We start from the raw sequence: 21,363 nt of genomic DNA on the forward strand, positions 1-21,363 counted from the left end.
TCTTCTGTCAATGAGCTTTCTTTAAAGTTTTGGTATATTCAAGTGGATTTTGGTTCTTACAATGTAGATAGTCCTGATATGCCATTGTCTCAACTCTGCCTGGGTACCAGCAGAAAAACAAACAGGGGGGACTACCACTGAAAACTTCCCCTTTATCTAAGGTGGGTCAATTATCTAGTTTTGCAAGTGATTAAACCTGGCAGACCAAAAAGGCAGATAGTATTAGTCAACCCCTGGAAAACGACACAGCTGCTGACAAACTTGTAGAAGCTGTTCCATTCTTGACAAAAACCCCCGAAGCAAAATTGACAAATTTATACTTCTTGGAAAATTAGTCAAATTTCCCCCAAAAGTATCTCAGTAACTGATGGGTTTGGTATATCTAAACACAAAGTAATTTATGCATGTCTAAGAAAAGTTTAGCTGAATTTCCTCAAAATGTATCCATCAACTGACGGGGTTAATACTTCTTACACAAGGGTATTTAAACGTGTCAAGGAAAATTTTGACTAATTCCTCAAGGGTATATCTCATTAACTGGTGGGTTCAATATCTCTTAACAACAGTCTTTATACATGTCAGGGAAAATTCCAGTTTAATTTCCTTAAAAGATTCTCATTAACTGATAGGTTTAAAATCTCTTAACACCAAAGTCTTTACAAATGTCAAAGGAAATTCTAGTTGAATTTCCATAAAAGGTGCTCATTAAGAGGTGGGCTCAGTATCTCTTAACACGAAAGTATAATACATGTCAAGGAAAATTCTAGTCAAATTTCCTTAGAAGATGGTCATTAACTGATAGGTTTTGATATTTATGAAGCTCAAACAAAAAATCAAATTTATGAAGGAACAAACCAAGAAAAAAGGAAAAGGAATACTCGAGGTTCTCCCTGGTGAGTGTAGTTCCTCTGGTCCCATAGTCTCTTCTCCAGTAGGGCATGCTCTGACTCCTACTGTATTGGGTGCTCTGCCTGGGGCATGGGTGGAGCTCTTGCTTCTTGTCGTGTCGCCTTGATGACCAACCTCTGATGTATGCCTCCTCAGTGACCAGCTCTATCTCGAATAGTGTTCCCCCTCCCCAGTGGCCTTGTATGTTCTCTTCTTGTGGAGGAGGGAAGAGTCCCCCTACTGATGTTACCCCAGGATGTTGTAATCTACTGTGGAGGAGCAAGACCGAATGTAAATACAATTGACCCAGGTATTCGTGGGGGATGCGTACCACAACCCCCACAAATAGCTAAAATCTGCAAATACTTGACACCCCTCTAAAAATGCTTATAATTGCCTATTTTGATAGCCCAAACACCAAAAAAACCCTCTAAAAATACTTGTACCTGAGTATTTTAATAGTTTTATCTCAAAAAATGCATTTAGTCAGGAAAATGATATTAAAATACAGTAATTGGTGAGTATTTCTCTGTGAAAAATACCACGAATAGGCAGATTTTCCACAAATAATGTGTATACACTACAGGTATACATTCCACAGAAAAATCTGCGAATAGGTGAAGCCACGAATCCGGAACCATGAATAGGCAGGGGTCCACTGTAGTCTCACTTAGCTCTCTTTCCACTAGCGAGAAATCTTTCTCCTCCCCTGCCCTAACTCTCTCTCTCTTCCCTACTCTGGAACTTGCTGGGGGAGGGGCGAGTGGGCAAGGGGCCTCAATCACTTCGTAGGCCTAGGCTGTTCCTCCCCCCTACTCATCGAAGTTAAGGGAAGGTGGTGGGGGAACATCTGCAGGAAACTCACGCAAGCCACCATATTGGATTCTCAAACTTTCTTGAAGGATGTCTAACATCTCAACACAGTTTCTCCCATCTTCATCTTCCAGGCACAGGTTCTTCCTCAGATGTTGACAGGGAACAAAGGTAGATGCAAGATGTCGCTGATGGAGGGAACCTTGGGGGAAGAGGGAATCACGGGAGGGAGAGGGGAAGGGCCCAATGTAATTTCTCTGGAATATTGCCCTTCATATGCCTACTCTTCTCATGTAAGGCCCACTGAGGCACCTGCCACCCTCACATTCAATGCATGTCATCCCTTGAGCATTTCTCCCCCTTTTATTGAGGATATAAACTTACTGTATGACCTACCTTCATCAACACAAAATCTGATACAGGCAATCCCCGGTTATCGGCAGCATCGGTTATCGGCGATCCGGTTTTACGGCGCTTGTCTAGCAACGACGATAACCGGATTTTTGAAACCCATTTCCGGTTATCAATGCTGATAACCAGTTATCGGCGCTGATCGCCGGTTATCGGCAGCGCTGATCGCCAGTTATCGGCACTGATAACCAGGAATCAGTGCTATTATCGCCGATTTTTGGTTATCGTCACTCTGTCGGAAACGGAACCCCGCCAATAACCGGGGACTGCCTGTATTGGGATCCACAGTAGCCATAATACCAGACAAATGGACTTGCAACACTAGTGAGATACTGTACACACAAATCAAAACATGGGGGAGGCGAACAATGATCCTGCAGCAGAAAAAACACAAGGGCACGCACACCCAGTGCACACAAAGACACTGTACAATGAAAATGGGAGATAACTCAGAGAACGTGTTAAAGCGGATGCAGCTGCAAGCACAATGGAAGAGTAAGGCCGGTTCAGGTCACGGGTGATTGTAGGTCTGCTCGATAGGATTTCGCTTTGTGAGATGGTTCAGTGACAGTTGAAGCACCCCAAGCATGAATAACTATCTATGAAAGTGTAGGTTCATATGCTAGGAAAAATACAAATTGCCTTAGAATTTGGTATTTTAGTCATAGTACAATATTACAGTACGTATAAATAATGTAGGAATTACTTATCCTATACATTGTACAGGAGGATTTTCATAGGTTATGTATATGTATGCTAATACCCCAAAGTATAGTTTACTGTATTACAGTACAGAGTACAACATTTTATGCAAAGGATGTGAAACTGCAATTTTTTTCATACTGACTCTTGTAACCAAACCTCTACATAACTTGAGAGTTGACTGTATACTTGTCTTTTTACCTTGTATTTTGAAAGTCATATACTTATTCATTGGTGACATTTTGTCTGTGCTTTTGAACTACAGATAGGTTTGAAAGTACTGTATCTTGGGTATTTGTCTCAGAGTTTAAGTTATTGTGGTCAATGATGGTTATGCATGATGATTTTAATGCAATAGTTATGCATGGTGATTTGTATTGCAATAGTGTTTTGTATTGCAATAGTGTTAACACTACTGACCCACAACTATCCATTCTGCCAAATCCTCATTGCAGATATTAACAGGAGACTGCAGTGTCTCATATAACCTAATTTTTAAACATTACATTAGTATGTATATTAACATTTTTCTAATGAATGGCTAACAGTCCTCCATGCAGTGTGGTTTGACCTTCACTGCCACTTTTTAGTCCATGCATGCTTTTAATAATACAGAGTGTTTTCATTATGTTCAGCTCGTGCACATATTGAATGACATTTTGGCTGTCTGTTCTGTATTTAAATCTTCAGTTAATCAGTGTTTTTATATACTGTACACTGTTTCAGTTGTCATTCTATGTATTTTATATGATTACTGTACACATTTCCACCAGCCACTAGCTAAAATTATTGATGAACAGACAGTATAAGGCAGTTACAGTACTGTTACATACCTACATCATCAGGGTGTACTGTATTAATTTCTGTCTTTTATTTTCAATCTGCTTTCTTTAATCGTTTTCTAACTGGTTGTCTAAACTCTTTAGCTGTGCCATGCTTCACTCTTCACCTCGCTAATAATAGTGTACTTCAGACATGTGACTACTTGTTGGTGATTATTGTCTGCACATCTTAAATTTTCCACCTTTACTCTGTTTTTTTTCTTAGCCATTTCTTTACCAAAATGCTACAGAGGTGCAAGTTACCAGTACCTTAATATAATGAGAAATACATTCTAAAGATAATTGATTTGCTACAGAGTTACAAGATATTAATGCATGCCAGCTCGCTTGTATAATGGTTTGTTAAGGGTTTAACTTGAAATATGTGCAGTACTGTAATCCTGAACTGCTATGTTGGCAGCATGGATGGATATTGATTAACAATAATCTTTAGCTTTCAAGATGTTCTTCAAATATGTTTCCTAAGGGTTTGAAGACTGAAATCCTTCATTTATGAATGAATGTAGTAATTAGATTTTAATTTTGTATAGCATTTGTAAGGTTGCACACCAGATACTGTAAATACTTTTCATTAGCATTGTTGAGCATTGTAACCTGATCTTATGTCTGACCTATAGTGCACTTTTGTATTAAACAACTTTGACCATAATGATGTGTACTGTACTTATATTGTCTTGTGAATGATGAAATCATAGAAACTGCACATCTTTTGCAGGCAATAATGATTACAGATGGTGAAGCTGGCAGTCACAATACTGTTGCTGTACTGCGATACGTCAGGGAGAGAATCCTGAAGCCGCGTGACGTTATTTTGTCATTGTTAGGTAGAGTATGAAGACTTTCAGAGTTTTTGTATTTTGTTGAAAATAAAATCTGTGATGTTTCTTTTATACTATATGATGTGTGTTGTATTGGATTTGTTTAAAAAAAAAAAAAGTATTTGTAGAGCTTTTTAATGTTAATATTAAATTTATATGCTTGCTAACAGTCATGTTTTAAAGGAAGCATATTACTGTATAACAGAATAATATTCTTTAATTTAAGAACGCCTGATATATTGTTGGGTAAATTTTTCAATAAAAAATGTTATAATTCACAACTTATCTCCCAAACAGGTTTTCGTGATTGGGCAAAGGATGGTTCTGGGTGGTGTATGTGTACTAAATTTTTGAATGTTATATACTGTGCAATTGTGGTATTGTTCCTCTGTATAGGACCTGTTCTGCAGTACAACATGTGCTTTAAGTGAGTAAAGTATAAACCACATTTAGAAAGCATTATTAGATTGTATATGAGTGAGTAGCTATGGGTAGGGTGCGCCATTTGATGCACTTTAGAAAAATTACAATACTGTAATTATAAAATATCAAAATATCCTTGAGAGATATTTTTAAAGGATTTCCATGTCATGGCCTTTTAGTGCACTTATAGAAAATACAAATAAAAGCCATACTAGAACTTATGACTTCAGTACGGATGGGCAACTGTTTAAGAATTTACCAAGAAGAAAAGATTATTTTTTGGGGATCAAAATGAGTCTTTTGCTCTCCTCTTCCTGCACAAAGCTTTAGTCATGTCATATGGCACTGTCTCATGGATTACTTTTTTCAGTATCTTGTCTTGCTGTATCACCAATAAGGTTATCAAAGATGAGTATGTTGCCATGTGGGCTAAATCATTTGATGCCATTTAAAGTAATTTTAGTGGCAGTTAATACACACTTAACCATGTGGTATATTTAATGTTATCTAGTTTGCAACTAAGTATCAGTTAGAATATGCTTTCAGGAAAATTGGTCCTCTATTAATAGATTTGGTTTTAAAAGACTGGAGCATACATAATATAGGGCTAGCCCATTCTAAAACTGATAAAATTTTGTGTACCGTACAACAAATTACAGAAATAATTTGTCCATAGAATGTTTTAAAATATAGCTCAAATTGCATTATTTAATCATGATTTTATTGGTTTGGTTTAAATTATATTATCATAGGTTAACAATGTATTGGATATGCTAAGCTATTTTTCCTGCATAACTTGATGAAAATGAGCATCTTCCCTCATACTGCCACAACTATCAGCAAAAGTGCCTTTATTAACTCTACATTTGTGTTAAGGTAGGCTAAGCCTCCTCTGAAGAAATCATATCTTATCTCATCTTTAATCTACCCATGCAATTCTACAAATATATGCATAGCAACAGCTTCAAAAAGAGAAAAAGTTTTTCACATGGGAAGAAGATTAAAAACTCATTGAAAAAGTTCCCAAGAAAACCAAGATGAGATTATACAGCAGGAGGAGACCAAGGTGGGGTTATGGCAGTAAAAAGCCAAGATGCACTTATAGAGAAAGAAGACACATGCCAGAACAAGTAGCAGAAAAGGTTTTGAAGTAGGGAGGGAAAATGAGATGTAAGCACATCTCTTAGGAGAAACTTATCTAAGATCACTAAAAAATAAGAATCTGAAGATGAAATAAGGGAAGTAGTGAGATCTAATGGACTAAGGAAGCAGTGTAAATTCTTGCACAACTCCCAGGCCTACAACGTTAAGATAGAATTTACCAATTCAGAATACTAGATAACTTTAGGTTTCACCCCCTTGAATGGATTCTGTCATAATTTGTACAGGAATCCGTCAGGCCTGGCTCTTCTCAGCAAAGAAATGATGCCATAGATGGACAACTCCAACAGAGATATAACATTTCAAATAAGTGGGTTAAAACAGTGATGGAACGTAATTTTTCAGGAAAAAATTAATATAAATGCAATGGAAAGTAAGAGGGGCCCTAATTTTGTGACGCCTTTAAGACACCCTTGAGAACTCAGTACATCGTGCACTCATTGGTGGTGTCACTGCACTGTCCAGAAATGATGATACAATAAGGCCTCAGATTGTCTGAGCTCACAGTTACAGATACTGACAGTTGATGGCCAACACAGTAAAATAAGGTGTCCTTAAAATGACGTGATGCCTCCCTTTATATAACTCCTTATAGTTTATGACAAAAAAATTGGACACCACTAAAAACTTGCATTGAAAATTATCCAGAAAAGGTAAGAAACATAACCCTTTTGGACCACTGTGCCATTTATCTAACAGCAGAGTGCATAACCAGAGATGGTCATGTATTTTATACATTTCTCCACAAGACTACTTGAGACAACCCATAGATCAAAAGATTCTCTGTACAGCTAGGAAGAAAGTCTGTCAGGTGTTAAACTGGACTGCTGTGTTAAACTGGACTGTTGTGTGAAAGCCTTAAGGATCAGCCAAGCTAGCCTAAAACAAGTTTCATGGCTTCAAGGCACTTACTGTAGGTAGATTTTCAGCATTTATAATTGGCAGTTGATTATAACAAGGGAAGCCCTGGTCATCAAGTGCTGCTAGAGGATACACAAATCATAGCTCATGAAGAGTTGCCTCATGAAGAAGAGACAGTAAGTCTCTATCAGAATCACTAATATTTTACATGGATGACATCAAGTGGCCAGAACATACATCAAGTCAGGTTTATCTCTGTTGATTTGAATAAATCCAGAGGTCCACATCAGACCCTCTACTCCCATTCATATCTGGCAAAAGGCCAGTTTATCTTAACCAGCTAACCACAAAACCAGGATGTTTACCTTTTCTATACCACTATGCAAAAGGTCTGTGGTTCATTGTACAGTACATAATTGTATGGTGGCATCCTTCTTTAAGAAGTAATAAGTTCCTGAAACTGATCCTTCTTGTCCCCCCCAACCCCTAAATTTCATGGAGGACCAAGACTTTCCTGTTATAAGAATGTGTGGCATTAGTCTTGACATTGTCTGTGCCCATGAGTCACTGGGAGACTATTGGAAATCTGTCTTTTGATGTATGTTGAAGCTGTCAGGTGACATGTAATCACTTCAGTAATTAAAAGGTTTTATTACTTTCCTTGTTTATACAGTAGTCCTTTCATCAACCAGAGTTCATTATTGCAAGATCTTTTTGTGATTTCAGTTTCATGTATCAGTATTTTGTTTAGAAATTGAAGTATAGTAATATAAAGTGGGCTGCTTCATAAGTATATCATACATCTTTAAGATGTGCATTGGGTAAAAATTTATGTAGTCAGTCAATGCTCTGAGTGGATCGCAAACATTTTTGGGCTAGTGTAAAAAGTGTCATTGAGCAGGATTGGAATAAATACTCTAGATTAAATGTTATCAGGTTTGAAGGGTTTGCCATAATCTTGTAAACAAATCCTGATGTGAAAAATATTTCACCTTTCAGACGAGACCAGGGAATTAAAGAAGGTGTCTTCATCATTCATAACAAAACTACAGTTACAGGTAATGATTTTAATGAAATTTTTTGTTATATTCTTATGGTGCTGTTTAATTACAGCTGAAGTTATAAAGCAATACTTTATCTTTAATGATAATCTTTTTTCTCAAGTGTAATTTAATTTCACAATTTAAATATGATGCATGTCAAAAATCAGTAATAAGAGTAACTAAGTGTATTACTTTCCAGAACCACCCCATACCAGCAAGTGTTTAGGTAACTACTTGTTTATATATATCATCCCAAATGTAATGTTCCTGATAGCTTACTTGATGACATGTCTGGTGCTCAGATGTGGTGAATCTGAGACTCTTCAGACTCTACTGGAAAGGGTTAGTACTGTGGTTATTTACATGTTAAAATCTACTGTTATTTGATATATATTTACCCTGAAGATCTAAAGATAGAAATAAATTAGTTTCATCATATACTTGGCCACATCTGCGGTCTTGAATGTACTCAGACTCAAAATTTTTTTGTAACAGACTAAGAAGAATTATTGCCTAACAATGACCCTCAGATACCTATCACTCACCATCCTTCCATGATATGAGCCTGTAGGACTGTTAACAATTGATTGCCATTTTCCTGCACCATCCTCTAACCATTATTTCATCATTTACTAGCTAATTTATCATTCTTTTCTGGCCTTTTTCACTTCTTACCTTCTTTAAATGATAAAAGGGTGATTTTACACCTCAGCAGGTACTTTCATGTGCCAATGTCTACTTTCCTCTGCCAGGTTTGTCATATTGGCTAACTGAGTTTTTACATATCTTTAGAATTATGCTTCTTTGTATTCATTTGCATAATTTTTGCTTGTGTGTAGTATTTTGCAAAGTTTTGTTTATCACTGTATTTTCCTTAAGCTTTGGTGTTGGTTTCTTAGTTTTAAGTGCTTACTACAAACTATTGATTACTTATTGGTTATCCAGTTAGAACTTAAAGGTAGATTTTCATTTTTGCCAGCTTCCCTCAATTTCTTTACTGAATTTTGAGTGAAGAGTAAGTCCTCTTATCTTTAGTTCTCTGCACTGTATTTTTGGGTAATTTTTAGGTTCTGGGTATTTGAATCTACTTAAAGTACATTCTTGTATACCCATGACTTGAAACTGGAACTGTAACTTGCTCATCACCAAAGACATTTTATAGATGCAATCTCTGTTTTATGAGAATGAATCCCAGGCTTGCTTACCTATATTCAGCATTATGCAATCAAAACACCAAAAAAAAAAAGACAGAATCTATATTTTCTATTTTATTAATTACTGTAATACTCCGCACTGAATTGATTCATTGTTTACAGTTTTTTCAGGTCATTAAACATTCTGTAAGTCTTGAGTAAAATAAATGGTTACATTGTTTTTGCTAACTAGCGCTATGTTTGTAGTTATGGTGTTGATGGTTGCTTTCATATTGATTGTGTACTGGCTTTTTTTTTGTCATTGCCAGTATTTTGTAACAAAGCAGGGATAACAATCACGAAACTGTATGTGATTTATAGTGTGTACTATATAAAGGAGAACGCTTGCAGGCTATGTATACTTGTACCAATAACTTATGCAGTAATGTTACACTTTTTTATTAAAAAGTATGTTACACAATTTTATTATATGAGGGATTTGAATCACAGCAGATATCAAGATGCAAGAAGGGAAGGTTCCTGGAGGCAATACCCCATATAAGTCAAGGACAGAGTGTATAATTATTGATGGGGTTGAAATAAAATGCAGATGTATAATTACTTGTATGCATCAAAACTAGTTTCTTCAAGTAAAGCCACCAATTGTGTAGTGAGTTCTTTCCTCTGAGCCCACTAGTCTTGCAGCCTCATTTCCTGATTTCACAAAAAGTGAGAAAGGTGACTGATGGTTACCTCAACATTTAGATGGAGTTTGCTTTTGTGAGACAACTATTCTTCTTTGGTTTGTTAGACAAAAAACTGTTTAGTCTGGGACATTTGAGGCCATGAATGTGGGCATGTACCTGATCAGTGGGTTCATATGATAAAACAGGTTGTGTGGTATAAAAAAAATTAAATTATTTGCAATATCTGCAATATAGATTTACAAGTACGGTAATAAGTTTAATAAGGTCACTTGGTTGCATTCCAAGACTCAGGCTTGCTCAAAAGATATGTTTGTAAATTTGTTTATAGGGTGAAAAGAGACCTAAGGCAACAGTGCAATCAGAGGCCAAAGGGTCACTGCAAAACACATTTAGTATCATGTGTAGTGTTGTACAAGGCACACTTAAGTGGTGTACTATTAGAGATTGCAATGTTAGGCTGTAAGTGTATTTTACAAGTTTTGTTATATAAACCTGGACTCTTGATGCAATCAGAGCCTAGTTCCCATGTAGTTTAGACATACCCAATAAGTTTCATCATCATTCACATTTATATCAGATTTTCTCCTATGGGGTTAGGTGACTTATTTTTGTGTGTTCTTTTCTGACTAATGCACTTTGTATCTTAGAATTCACTTGCTCCAGCCCTCATCTTTGCCATTTCTCTGTGATCTTCTGGGCCTTCCCATTAGTTGGCAACCAGTCCCTTGCATACCTATTGCTTTTTTCCTCTCCATAAGGGGGTAGTGCCATTAGTGCACCTCATGCAGTGCACTGTGGGCATTACTTAACGTTCTTTGCAGTGTCCCTTCAGCCTCTAGCTGCAACCCCTTTCATTTCTTTTACTGTACCTCGGTTCAAACTCTCCTCCATCTTACTTTTCACTCTCTCCTAACAATTGTTTCATAGTGCAACAGCAAAGTTTTCATCCAGGTACACCTTTCAAACCTTTTTACGGTGAATTTCCATTTCAGTGCAGAATGGCCTCACAGGTCCCAGCGCTTTGGCCTAAATTCTATATTCTATGCTTCTTTCATCTCCCTTTGTCATCATATGTCCAGACCATTTCAGTCCTGAGATCTCTCTTATTTTGCAGTCTCTGGGCATGATGCCTATCTGCTACTCTGTTATTTGGATAGGACTTCCTAAGCTCAGTCCAGCCATGAAACTTAGCATTTGGCAGACTCACTGTATTAGAATATCCTCCTTGTCTTTTTTTTAAAATGGCCTTGTCTCTGCTCCATAGACTTGAAAAGTATGAAAATATTGCAATATTAAGTAGTAATTTTTTCTTATAACTGTGAAGTTGTGAATGAATTAGAACTAAACCCATGGATGCAGAGTAAAAATAAAATGAACAAAAATTCCACCTACCAGAAGATGAACACATGACTAATTTTCTGCTCTTATAATATGTTACTTTGTGTAGCATTGTCAGGAACTGATATAAAGGAAATGAAATGTTTTCATCCTAGTTTGCAGGGAGTTAGAATCATCTGGGTGTCTTACTGGGAAGTCTTTCAGGGCTGTGTTTGGACATAAATGATGACTGTTTTTATTCATGATTATATCAAGAATGGAAATTTACCTTATGACTTAGTAGACTCAGTCACATATCCTTTGTTTTTATTCATGATTATATCAAGAATGGAAATTTACCTTATGACTTAGTAGACTCAGTCACATATCCTTTCACTCAAATAATGAAAAATCTGCTGTAGGGTTTAGTTTCTCTTATAACCTGAATATCAAGTTGTTGAGTACTTTAACAATAATATATATGTCAGTGTGCACTAACAGTGTATTTATTGTCTTCCAGAAGAGTTGGAGTATTTTTTTTTTACATCATATGGTAATTTTTGCTTCTTACAGGTGTACCTTATAGCAACATGCTCACCTTGGGAGGTGGTAAAACACAGGCGCCTGGATCACATATGGATTGCGTGGGTTATGATTGGGTTTATGTGCCTCAGCTTATCTCTTTCATCTATGATACTTCATCTAGTCACAGCCAAACACATTCCATGTACGATAATTGCTTCTTGGTAAGTTGTCTGTTTTACAGTATGTGATTTTTCTAACTACTCTGGTAATTTTTGTGGGTGGTAAGCCTGTCATCATCATTAAGAAACTGTCAGATTTTACCATTTTATGGATTTAGGTGTGAAATGAATTCTCTCTGTTGTCTTCTTTACTTTTTGCCTGAATTTCCTTCTGGTAGTGAATGAAAATTCAGGGGTAAATGTCTTGAATTTTTACAATAATAGCATTTTAAGGATCAAACATGTCAGAACAAACTTTAAAAGCTGGAATTTTTATTTATGAATATTAACTGTACTGACTTTAAATGCTTTGATAATACATTTGTTAAAGAAGTATTTTAAAAATACTGTTCAGTGGAAGTATTAGTAGTGTAGCTTCTGTAAAGGAGCTTGATACTAGACTTGTTTTCAGGTTCTGGGATCAGTTAACATACTTTATTTCACATTAGATGCCTTTGGTTTCCCATGAACAAATGCCAGCAATTTAACTACAAAACTATGATGTTAGGATAACTGTAAATTCCATAAGAATTTTTTAAGGGGATTACCATAAATCCCTGACTAGTTTTTGAACCTACAATTCAGAACACAGGGATAGCAATCCTTCAGACTTTACATTTTCTCTAATTTTCAGTCCATCTAAGGTTATGAGTGTAAGGCATTCTAAAAAGACTGAACAAGTTAAGGACATGAAAAAAATAAAATTTATTTTCCCAATGTAAAGCACTGCCTGAAAAGGATGTTCCCTTCATAGAGATGTGAGAAGATCTCTTATGGCAGTGACAATGATATTAATTACTGTGATTAAACAAAAACCACTGTGTCACTTCACTAGACTCATAGGGGCAGCCCACAGGGTTTGTTCTTTTGTGAGAGGTAAAGTAAGGTAAAGTAAAAGAAGTTGGGCAGCTAGGTAGGGAACGAATGAAAATTAAAAGGTAGAAAGCATTGCAGTAAGTGATCAAATGGATGATGCAAAGAACCTATAGTACTGCTTGCCTTGTACTACTGTAAGCATAGCATACTGTAATTATTAACCTACTACAGTGTGCTCTTTGCATAAATATGTACCATTATTTTTGGGAGAATCCATAGCTACGTGGTATTGGAAAATGTAACTAATTGTATAATTTTCTTCCAGCAGCAATGATACGCTCAGGATTGTCTTTGCAAGTATTGCTGTTGCCTCTCTTTGGATGGGTGATGTAACATTGATTGTTGGTATCCTGTTGTATTGTTCCCAGTGCCACTTACTGTCACTGCTCTTAAGCATTATTAGAGAAACACTTCTTCAAGGAGCTGCTTCATTATTAGCAGTTAAAAAGGTGTGGTAAACATAAATTGTAATAGCCAGTCTTTGAAGGTTTCAAGCACAATATTATATAATTACTGTACAGTATTACCAGCTGTCTTGCCATATAGTAGTATAAAATATGTTCCCTACCAGCAAAAGCATTAATGCCATAGAAAAACTGGTTAAATCCTAAGCTAGACAAGTACTCACATTGAAAAGTTCAACATTAGCAATAAGTAAAGTGCAAATTTAATGTAAAAAAATTAATTTACTTTTCAATCACTGCAGATTAGATTTATGCTCATGAATTTACCTACATTTATGAACAAAAGACAGAACTCCTTAGTGATATGATATATGTATCTTACAGCAAATTGATGAGAGCACGAGGTTTGTCCAGCACTTAAATCGTGAACTAGGACTGATTGTTGGCTTGATGCTGTGTGTGACAGTGTTCAGGGCCATTACTGGTTTGGCTGATTTGATCATTGCAGTTAAAAGCTACAATATTTCTCTGGTAAAGCACAGGTTTCTGTTGGTGGTTTGTTTTCACGTGTATTTGCACAATGTCAAATTCAATTTAGCATATTGTCATTTCATTTAATTATAAAACTATTGTTTGCAAAAAATGTGATTTTTAAATTAACAGATATTAATTAATAGATATTTTCTTGGGATGGGTTTTCATGGTTACACTTATGCCTGCAGTTGTGAAAAACTTTAGCTATATAAAATTATCTAATGAAAATAAATAGTAAAAGTCGATAGTACGTAAAAATGAAGGGAAACTATCATCAGCTTGAATAGTGGATTTCTCATGTCCAAATGAGTAACCAAACAGATATATGTATAGTCAAAATATTACTTAAATATCTTTTTCAGTCGAAGTCTGTTTCACTGTAATGTATGGCATCCCCACAGAGGAAGACTGTCTACAGTGTGCCTTTTGCAGCAGTGTAGATGGTGTTCATTCATCCCCTAGCTGCATTTCTTTCTTCCTTTTACTCTTCATCCATTCTCTAGGGGCTTCTCCCACTTTGTAGTCTAGCTTCTTGACCTTTGCTTATGGTGTAAACTCTTGATTTAATTTTTTTTTTTTTTTTTTTAGTTTAATGGCCACCTGACACATGGAAAACCTGCAGAGATATCATGGGTAAACTTGACAGCGATGACTTGCAACCTTCTTTGTTGGATGTTTTCAACTGTAGTACCACTAGTCATGGCAGCAAAAGTTTCAAATGATTTTAAAGTACTTAATAAGGTAAGAATAATTATTTATGTTCTAGATTAACCCCAGATTAATTACTGTTTGTAGTTGGCACATAATTTGTTTACATGATGTACTTTGTCAGCTTAATTAGTAAGATGAGATATCCATACTCATTATGCCTTGTAGAAGTTGCTATAAGTCATATGTCAAAGGACTGGGAAGAGATAGGGAGCCTAGATTAGAGGAACCAAAAAGAACATAAAAAACGGTTATATTTAAAATGACAAGAAGAGTATAGTTGCTGTACATTGTTTGCAGGAAAATCATATAATGGACTGTCAGAATACCAAAATCATATAAAAATGTATTGATATGGAAATTACCGGGTTAGTTTTTGAATACCATCCTCACCATCTTTGGGAATAAATCCATTCTTAATGTAGATGTCCTAAATGAAAAGAATTGTCCTAGATTATTATAAAGTTATATCTGTTAAGGATGAATATACAAGAATCCTGTGCAAATAGATTGTCCATTTGACCTAGGATTATTCGGTTATACTTTTGTGGAAAGAAGATGGAGGCACTGGCTTGTTTATAATGAGAAGTAAACATCAAAACAGTTCAGTGCCACCTTGAGGATTGGATTAGTGTACCCAGAAAGTCTGAGGGTGTGTAAGACAAAAATACAAAAGAATCATCTAAACAGAGGGATTTTCTTTTTTCCACTGACTGATAATCCTTCAATGAAGGGAAGATAACAGAAAAATGCACAATAATGCAACATGATGACTCAGCATGCCATTTAACATTTTGACACACCAAGGGATAGAGGCCATGAGGACCTGAGGCAAATTGGGCACAATTTTAAAGATGATCCACAAACTTCTTGGAAGAATGACTGTTTAGCAGCAGTGAAAGAAAATACCAACGCTTGAGTTTTATTTCGACCCGTTAAATCTACTAATTTCTTTTCATTTGGCCATTCAACGGTGGCTAATGTTTTTTCCTGATTGAGTTTTCTTTTACCTGTACTTTTAACATTGAGTGTATTTTTTTTATGTAAGCATCTGTATTGGCCTTCACCTGACACAGTGACAGTGTGACACTTGGTTTTTTTTTTTTTTACATATATAGCATAGTACTGTACAGTATAGTACAGTAAATTTTTTCCTTTGCTGGATTTCAGCATTAACTGATACACCCATAATTTTTCAGGTTGGAAGCACTTTACATGCAAGACCATTCGTATATCAACTGACACCGCAACAAGACATAGATTCATTTCTTTTGTATGTGACAAGCCTCCGTCTGAAAGCAAAGATTTTATGGATTCCAATCCGAACATACTTCTTAGTTTCATTTTTGATGTTACTGGTCATGTTTACTATGGTGCTAGGATATTTGTACTTTTAAAATGACATTGTGTAAAATATTATTGATATATATTTAAATGTAATCTCTCATTACTTGCAGATTCTTTAAGGTCACATTTAATGCATTTTTTTGGTAATAACTACAATTATGGGTATTTCTTGTGTCACTTTGTAACATTCTCCTCTGGAGACTTGCTTAATGTGTTTCATAGTACTTATTTTAAACTGATACTTATGAGCATTTTGTTATCTTCACTTGTTAGTAATGAGAGATTATCATAGCATTTATTAAAAGTGTAGCAGAACTAAAATATTTTTTCTAAAGCACATCGAAATCTATTAATGCCGGCTCAGTACTAAGCACAAATTCATGTACAGTTATAGAAGAAATTTATATTTTGGGTTTTCACAAACATTCTAAACCATTCCTGTGCCCATACAGTCAGGTTTATGCATAACAGTATCAGAGCCTCTAGACAGAAAAGGGGAAAAGCCAGAAAATTTTGAAGAGAAAATGTGAAGGGGCATTACCTTGTTCAAGAGCTTGAGACAGCCCTTATCTCAGTAAGAAGTACTATGTCTGTACTTCTGTTTCTTTACTAGCCAAATGTCTTTCTTCATCTCAGAGCAAGAAGTGGAATGATCCCATTTCTGGTTCTTAGTAAGCAACTTTATCAGCCAATACCTTCCTTTATGTCAGAGCAAAGAGGGAATCACACCTTCTGGTTCTTTGTCAGCCATTAGCTATCTCAGTGCATTAAGTGGTATGATCATGTTTCTTTGTTCTTTATTAGCCAGTATCCCAGCTTACTGGGAAGTCCAGTTATTACTGTTTGTAGGCTTTACTTTTTTAAATGTGCTTTGAATATGCACACCACTAATAGGCAAAATCCTCCATGTTTAGCCATTTTTTGGTGGATGTCTTCTGAATACTGCTGAGGATTTTGAACAGATGGGACCTTTTAAAAACAAAAGTGTGGCATATTTCTTTCTCTTGTTGTTGTTACTACTTCACTGTGCTTAGTGCAGCAGTTTAGTTAACTGTCTAGCCATAATAATAATTACTTCAGTAGTCACCTTACTGTGAATCACAGGAGTTAGGAAGCAAAATATTTTCATTATTCTGCTTAGTTTGACCAGACTGCAAAGGAACATTTCTAGACTTTCAGAGGGCTGGGCTACAGGATTTGTTCTTAAATGAGAAGTAAAAATTGGAGCAACGCGAGGTTAAGAGGTTTGGAAACAAAATGGGAAGAGACCACAGGGAATGAACAAAGAATTAATTAAATAAATACCGTACACCAAAAATCTCTTCAGAGTTAATGAAGGAGAATTCTAGCATTCATAAGTGGAGAAAAATCAATGTGAAGGGCTTCTCTTGCTTTTACCTGTTCCCTCCCTCATTATCAGTGGCAGAGGAAAATATGTTGATAGCTAGGGAGACGGATTTAAGGGAGGAGTTTGATTGACTAATGAAGCTGCCATTTTAAGTAAGTAGTACTAGGTGAAATTATCATTCTAGATGTGTATCTCAGTACTTTTTTGATAAAGTCACATTAACCTTCAACTAGTGCTTATGAACATGGTCATGATGCCATTTCAGGACAATACAGTATTGTTTAATTGCAAGTCTGTCTATGATTTGGATTTTGTAATACGGTACTAAGCTCTTTTCATGATTTTTTTTTCAAATTTATTGTATTGACATAAATATTTAATAGGAGAGATATTTAACCATGGGTTGCAAGTGGTAGCTTTGGCTGTCTTTATTTTAAATTTGTTATCTGTACAAGGTTTTGTATCACAGAAGAATGTAAGAGTTACTCACCAATTCTCAGTTTCTCTTGTTTTCACTGGCAAAAAATTATGCTTCACAGAAAACTGCTAATAATGAAGGGTTATTTCTGAAGAAATATTATAGGATAAAACACTAGATTTTGGTGATTCATTGCAAACTCCACAGGAAAAAAAAGGAAAACGTTCATTGTCACCACTATAACTGTAATGTGATGTAAAACTTGAGATGAAAAGCAACTTTGAGAATAAGCAGAAAGATACATAAAATCTAATGCTCTCACACAGGGTTGGATGAAAGTGGATTAATAATGAAGCCTGATTTTAATTTTTTTTTATCAACCATTTCCATCTACATGATGAAAGGCATAAGTAGATTACAGACAAAGTGAGGCACTGAAATGAAGCGAAAATTACACTTAAATCAATATACTGTACAGGGAGAAAAGTACACACACTAAAAGGTCACAAAATTTATTTCTAATTTTCTAATGAGAGGAGCTATATGTAAACCTTCACGTTTGGTCATGGTCACAGATACAAAAGTATGTGTGAGGGATTTCATCTTGACATTCACCCAAAAGGTCAAGCTGCCTTATAATAAAAACACTTCTCAGCTAATGCAGCTTCTAAAAGCTATTATAATACATTCCCTTAACAAAAATTCAAATTGGCTGGACCTGACTACCCCAGACAATGCATTAACAATCACCTATGCTGATATTTTTTCCACAGTTACGGTAGATCTGACTTTTACCAATAAAACTCTTGAAAAAGTTGCTGCCAATCCTCCTTTCTTCTAGTGATGTATGTATGTATATCTTACTGTTTTAGTGAAAATTCTTTTGCTTTTAGGCTTTTCTTGTGCATCAGTTCCAAAATGCCTGATCCTATAAAATCTCTCGTCCTGATTTTGTGGGGATGAAAACCCCCTTTTAGCTTCCCAGTTTCATGATAGTTTAAAACAATTTCCTTGTTATTGTTATTGAAATCTTACTTCATGCCAGAAAAGCTAACACAATCCAACAGATACAGTTTGCAAGTCATAACCTCAGTGGTTACTGAGGTTGACTGGTCTCATAAGTCTTTCATACTGTTTCCAAAATATGAACCTTCACCTCCCTGAACATTTCCTCAATCATTTCACTTTCCTTCTTTAAAGAGTCAGGTCTTCATCACTTATGGGCCAATATCCACCAATGCAAGCTTTTCTATTCTAGTGAACCTTGATTTCATCTAGGTAATCTTTTCCCTTCTTGATATCTACATTGAAATATACGTTTTTCTTTATCTTGAGGAAGTAATGGGTTCCAAAGAAAAACATGAAAAAACCTTTTGAGAGAGGTTGTTTTTATGTTAATGTTCCCCTAATGTAATGGAAATTTTCTGTTTTGTAAAAATACCTCGACTGTGATTGGAGTAGAAAGGCTGAATGGTAAGGTATAAAGAGGGCAAATATAAATGGATGACAACCAAAAGTAGTGGTTGTAATTTGGATGGAAAGGCGCATATACAAAAGTCTTTTGAACATGGATCTGTACTTATATTGGAGGTATATAAATGGCTATTACAAATTATGTTATATGGCAACTAACATACTGTATTAGTAAATTAAGACACCAGTGTTCGATACGGGTATAAGTGCTTCATAACATTGTTAATATTGAAATTAACTTGACTGGGACTGAATGGCTTCATTTATGTAGCAAGCAGCATGGACTAAAGTGCAAAGCCTCCTCCAAAGTGTATCTTATTTTGGGATTTTCCTCTACTATCATAATGATGTCATTCATCTTTCATACAAAACATCTTCACTTTGTGCTGAGTTTCTCCTTCTCTTGATCATTTATAATTAATTCTGTTAAATCTCAAAATTTTAAAAATTTATTTTTTGTTTTCACTGTCACTTTTAATGTACTCTCTTTTAAATTTACTCTTTTTATGCAATTGAAATATATTTTATTTTACAGGAATTATATGATACAGAGCATTGTAAGTTTTTATATTTTTAATTAAGTTTTATACTGAAAATTATTTTGCATTCAGTTCATTATGTAAGTGCTCTTGTATCATTAGCATTCAAATTTTGTTTTTAAAATCTATATGTTGCTGTTGTCCTTAGGTATAGTGCCATTGTACTTTATCTAGTTTAGTTGAACTCAGAAAGGTTGATTCTTCCTACTAGATTTCCCTCCAACTTTACTGAATATAGTAGTTTATAATTTGGAGCTTTATTATTATTATTATTATTATTATTATTATTAAAAATGAGAATACCTTTATGTGGAACTTGCCTAAAAGGCAACTAACTTGCAAAGCAAGCATATACAGAATATACTTTCTATATGTGAAGAGAAAATAAGAAGTACTAAAGATAAATACAAAACAAATACTGTATGTTCACATATAAAGAGTAGTTGGGGCAGTGATTGAAAAAGGGTAATTACTGCTGTGCCACAAGCTTCAAGCTTTATTGCTTTGTTACAACTATTAATATGCACAGTTTGGTGGATAACCATAAGGGGGTCTGGTTGGTTTAAGAAGGAAAATGTTTATGTATTTGTTAGGATATTACTATAACATTTACACCAGGAGTAAAGGGCATACATGTCAGTATTAGCCCAAGACACCCATTTTGTGACTCCGTTTTTCCCCCTTTCAGTTAAAATATGCAAATGCTTATTACTCTTTTACTAATTCTTCAACATAAATGGAATTGATATGATACAAGGCCCTTTTGTAGACCTTATGCAAGCAGACAGATAGTAGAAATCATTTGTTGTGACATATAAAAGTGTAAATTTTAATTTCTGCCATCACCAAAAAAACATGCAATATTCTATGCTTTCAGGTATAAAAAGCCCCATTTTGTTTATTTTTTCTAAAATTTTAATAAGATTGATTGGTAAAATAAAGGAATACAGTTTGAAGGAATGTAATGTGGAATTATACTAAAATTGACTGAAAAAATTGATGAGTGCTGTTTGAAGGTATATAAGTTATGTTTTGAAGTACGGGCTCTTCAGGCTAAGCAGCCTGAGCATGGCCTGATGTGTCACACTATTACTTTGATAATACACCTCATGCACTCTGATTTGTTAAGATTATGGTGGGAAGTCCCCCATAACTCTGAAAGTGTAACAAATTTTGATTAATACTCATATAAATATATGGTAGTTGAATGCCTATGACCTATGAAAATTTCACAAATTTATTTCCTTTGTGTTTTATGAGGTGGTTCACTGAGTGCATAGGTAATATACTTCTGGTGATACATTTGTCAGAAATTCAGAAATTATTTTTTTCTTTCTTTTTATGCCCAACAAAAGGTAAACAGGACTTCTTTTCAATCAGTTTCCTGAATTTCCTCTTGATAAATTTATTACCGGGTTTGATGGGGCATATGTAGAACAATTTGCATTATTTGTTTCTTAATTGTCATGCCACTGAAATCAGTATTCCTTTAAGGTAAACATTTATAAAATCCTATCTATTCATCAATTTTATTAGTCTCCAGTGATGAAGTCTGTCTTAAAAGAAATGCTGAAATTAAAAATTTCACGGTTAATGGTACTGTTAGGGAAACTAAATTTTGTTTTGTTACACAGTAAGAGGAATCCTGATAATAATTGTTTTGCCTTGTTCTTGATATATCAGTGCACTGTATATCTTTTTTCCTACAGGAATACAGTCCATCACCTTTTAAGTAAGAGTATCCTTCAGCCCAAGCTGGAGTCTGTCATTGAAACACAGTAACTAGGTAATTAACAAATGTTGGTAGGTTGAGGGGCGGGGGAACCCTTAACATCTGCTGTCACTGGTCACATT

At 35.2% G+C, this 21,363-nt stretch overlaps 1 protein-coding gene across 10 annotated transcripts in view; it reads left to right on the forward strand.

The window, feature by feature from the left end:
- GrlHz (Gustatory receptor-like Holozoa) overlaps window positions 1–19,768 on the forward strand; it is a 39,911-nt gene extending 20,143 nt beyond the window's left edge. For 5 of the 10 annotated variants that reach the window (XM_067098002.1, XM_067098008.1, XM_067098006.1 and 2 more), the window contains exons 3-11: window positions 4,372–4,480; window positions 4,772–4,901; window positions 7,919–7,977; window positions 8,162–8,304; window positions 11,693–11,865; window positions 13,007–13,187; window positions 13,527–13,673; window positions 14,265–14,417; window positions 15,584–17,017. In XM_067098002.1, the coding sequence (XP_066954103.1) occupies window positions 4,372–4,480; window positions 4,772–4,901; window positions 7,919–7,977; window positions 8,162–8,304; window positions 11,693–11,865; window positions 13,007–13,187; window positions 13,527–13,673; window positions 14,265–14,417; window positions 15,584–15,781 (1,293 nt within the window). In that variant the 3' untranslated portion in view covers window positions 15,782–17,017. Of the gene's footprint in view, window positions 1–4,371; window positions 4,481–4,771; window positions 4,902–7,918; window positions 7,978–8,161; window positions 8,305–11,692; window positions 11,866–13,003; window positions 13,188–13,526; window positions 13,674–14,264; window positions 14,418–15,583 lie in introns of all 10 variants that reach the window. The other 5 variants (XM_067098004.1, XM_067098001.1, XM_067098007.1 and 2 more) reach the window with 2 other exon arrangements.
- The last annotated feature ends 1,595 nt before the right edge of the window (window positions 19,769–21,363 follow it).

Source organism: Macrobrachium rosenbergii, chromosome 54, assembly GCF_040412425.1.
Source record: "Macrobrachium rosenbergii isolate ZJJX-2024 chromosome 54, ASM4041242v1, whole genome shotgun sequence".
NCBI lineage: Eukaryota > Metazoa > Arthropoda > Malacostraca > Decapoda > Palaemonidae > Macrobrachium > Macrobrachium rosenbergii.